Source organism: Brachyhypopomus gauderio, chromosome 7 (assembly GCF_052324685.1).
Source record: "Brachyhypopomus gauderio isolate BG-103 chromosome 7, BGAUD_0.2, whole genome shotgun sequence".
NCBI lineage: Eukaryota > Metazoa > Chordata > Actinopteri > Gymnotiformes > Hypopomidae > Brachyhypopomus > Brachyhypopomus gauderio.
In genome coordinates this window covers 9,304,048-9,307,154 of record NC_135217.1, presented here as the reverse complement: position 1 = coordinate 9,307,154, position 3,107 = coordinate 9,304,048, and the positions used below count along the sequence as shown (strand labels likewise).

Genomic DNA, 3,107 nt, shown 5'->3' with positions numbered 1-3,107 from the left:
TGCCTCCTACCCAGGCCTCAGGCTCTCGTGCCCCTTGCATCATCTCAAGCGAAACGTCGTGCCCCCTGTCAGACTACTGATGGGCTGTGATGTAACATTAAAGGTAATAATTGGGTAAGCGTGTTGTCAGATGTCATTTTAAGCTACACATCTCTTCATAGTCATTGTGTAACACTGACAAAGTCGATGGAGGAGACAATAGCATGCCAGCGACTCCCAAGGCTCCCGCCACAGCTCCCTAAACCTGAATAAATGGGAACAGGATAAATTCAGGACAAAAGATTGCAAACCTTCAAAAGATTAACATTATTTTCTCTTCTCTTTTCCTTTTACAGGTTACTTTATAAAGTAAGAAGAGAAGTACCTAAAAGGCTACACATAGATGAGTGTGTAAAATCTCTCAGGAACAGAGGTGATCTGAGGAGCCAACCATCAGGTCCGGGGCTCTCCTGAGGGGGAATACACTGGTATGGGTTGTTTATTTCCAATTCTGATGTCAGCAATTCCTGTGAGTGGCAAAGAAAGTGGCAGCAAAGCCATACAAAAGAAGAGGCAAAAGCTCTCAAAACTGCCCTGCTGAGCACATCATGGCCCAAAGGAGTGAGCAGTCAGGAAATTCGAAGAATGTTTTTATTCGCATTCAGCCCGAAGACGACTTCAGGGCCACATAATTCGACGTTTCGTGCATTGTGACATATGACCTCACAAAATTCCGACCGTGATGCATGATTCACATTCCTTCTTCACCATCAGACAGAAGAAGCTATTCAACAAGGCACACACCTCAGAACTGTCAAAAAAAAGACGTTAAAGAAGTTGCTTATGAAAATAAAACTAGCCTAAGTAAACAGCTAAACCTCGATTTTCTTTTTAGATAATAAGAATTATCCTGACAGAACAGAGGCCTTATCTAAAACACTCCGTGAGCCAGACACACCAATCTTGGACTGTAAGCAGAACAGAAAAATTCACTTCAAAGGTGTGCTGGGTTTACTAATTTAAAGGCTGTATCAAGCTTAGTAGAATTCTGTTTTAGCTCACTCAAAACACACACACACACGCACGCATGCACGCCTGCACGCACGCGCACACACACACACACACACACACACACACACACACACACAATGGGAATACACAAATATGAATTCACAGGGAATTATTTGTATTTAAATTTATCTCAAGCTCAAAACAGAAAACAGAACTTTTAATAAAGCACGCACATATGCACACACACACACGCACACACGCACGCACGCACACACACACACACATAAAGATACTCATTGTTCTCATTGTTTCCCATTTTATATACTGTACCTGCTAATAATAGCCACATGATGCTACTGCTAATTATCAAAATAATTTATAAGAGAAGGTGAGCTACAATTGGATTACAATGTTAATTTATTTTATTTATTACACATACACATTATTATAATTAGTTGCATTAAGCATTCAGTAAAACCCAGCATTCTAGCTAGCTGTGATGCCTGTGCAGTATACTTCAGCATCACTGTCAAAACATTAAGTTTGTAAAGTTTCAAGAAAAATATAGTTTAAAGTTTCTAGGGTGACAGGCAAACATGAACTTTAGCATTTCAAAAGCTTCAGTATTGTCTGTGGAATTCAGATCACAAGGATAGTTTTTTAAAAATATAATGGCTTGCCTGTATTGTGCTGCATGTGGGGTCTGTTATAAAGTCCCCAAGGGCACGTCACCGTGCATTGTAACTAGAGCACTTTCTGTCTTCATGGGTCTCTGTGCTGTGTTGCTTGCTCAGGGCTTTTGGACAATAGGAGGCATGTGTCCTTTGGGTTTGGTCACGTATAAATGCAGGGGTTAAACGGGGCAGGGCGAACCAGTCATCAGCTGCAAACAGCTCCAACTAATAAAGGCAGCCAAAATGACCATGGGCAAGGTAAGTGGCACTCTTCACAGAGAGGACCAAGAACTACTACAGTTCTATTGTTCTTTTGCGTTCAACTTCGAAATGTCCACGATGGCTCTACGCTGTGCAGGTCATCTTCTACGAGAACAGGAACTTCACAGGGCGCTCATGGGAATGCAACAGCGACTGCTTTGACATGGCGCCCCACCTGAGCCGCTGCCACTCCTGCAGGGTGGAGAGCGGATGCTGGATGCTCTACGACCACGCCCGCTTCACGGGCGACGGCTTCTTCATCAAGAAGGGCGAATACAGCGACTTCTGGGGCAAGTGGGGCATGGACGGCTGGATCAGGTCCTGCCGTATGATCCCCATGGTACGGACGCCGGCCCTCCGACACGCCGGGCCGTGTTGGCGGGTTGGGGGTGGACACGCGGGAGGGTCCCCAGGCCAGAAGGCATGGACGTGTCACTAACGCAACGCTGTTTCTCTCGTCAAACAGCACAGCGGATCCCACAGGATGAGGGTCTACGAGCAGGGGGACTTCATGGGCCAGATGACGGAGATGAGTGATGACTGCGATTCCTTCACGGACCGCCACAGCTGGTCCCATGGCTGCGGATCCTGCCACGTGCTGCACGGCCATTGGCTCATGTACGAGTTCCCCAACTACACGGGGAGGATGTGGCTGTTTGGGCCAGGAGAGTACAGGAACTTCAGCCAGAGGTGGGGAACACGGCACATGAGGTTCATGAGCATGAGACGCATTATGGACTCCTGGTATTAAAAAGTGGATCAGCACCATTGTGAAACTTAGCAGGTTTTAAATAAATGTAATTAAACACATGGCTGTTTTCTGCTTCTTAACGTGCTTTCCGATTCATTCACTAAAGTTTCCTAAGATATTATCCTATGAAGTGAGTATGTACCAGGCAAAAACAAAGATGGATATCTTATCATTTAGCACTTATTTTCTTTCTATTGTAGCTGTTCAAAAGAACTGCTGCAGTTATTGGTAAATAACAACTGCTGTTGTTAGTTGTTTTCATTAACCAATAATAGAAAGCTAAATTAATTAATATAACAAGAAAATTGAAAAATTCAATACCAAGATGATTAGTATTGACAGACCTTAACTGAAAATCTTCATGATCTAGATGCTCACACACACACACACACACACACACACACACACACACACACACACACACACACACA

The 3,107-nt window shown here is 44.3% G+C and overlaps 1 protein-coding gene across 1 annotated transcript; it reads left to right on the top strand.

Moving 5' to 3' along the window:
- Positions 1–363: 363 nt before the first annotated feature.
- LOC143518732 (gamma-crystallin M2-like) lies at positions 364–2,676 on the top strand. The gene is made up of 4 exons (XM_077011463.1): positions 364–467; positions 1,785–1,922; positions 2,023–2,265; positions 2,392–2,676. The coding sequence occupies exons 2-4, from the start codon at positions 1,908–1,910 to the stop codon at positions 2,674–2,676; spliced, it is 543 nt and encodes a 180-aa protein (XP_076867578.1). The 5' UTR covers positions 364–467; positions 1,785–1,907.
- The last annotated feature ends 431 nt before the right edge of the window (positions 2,677–3,107 follow it).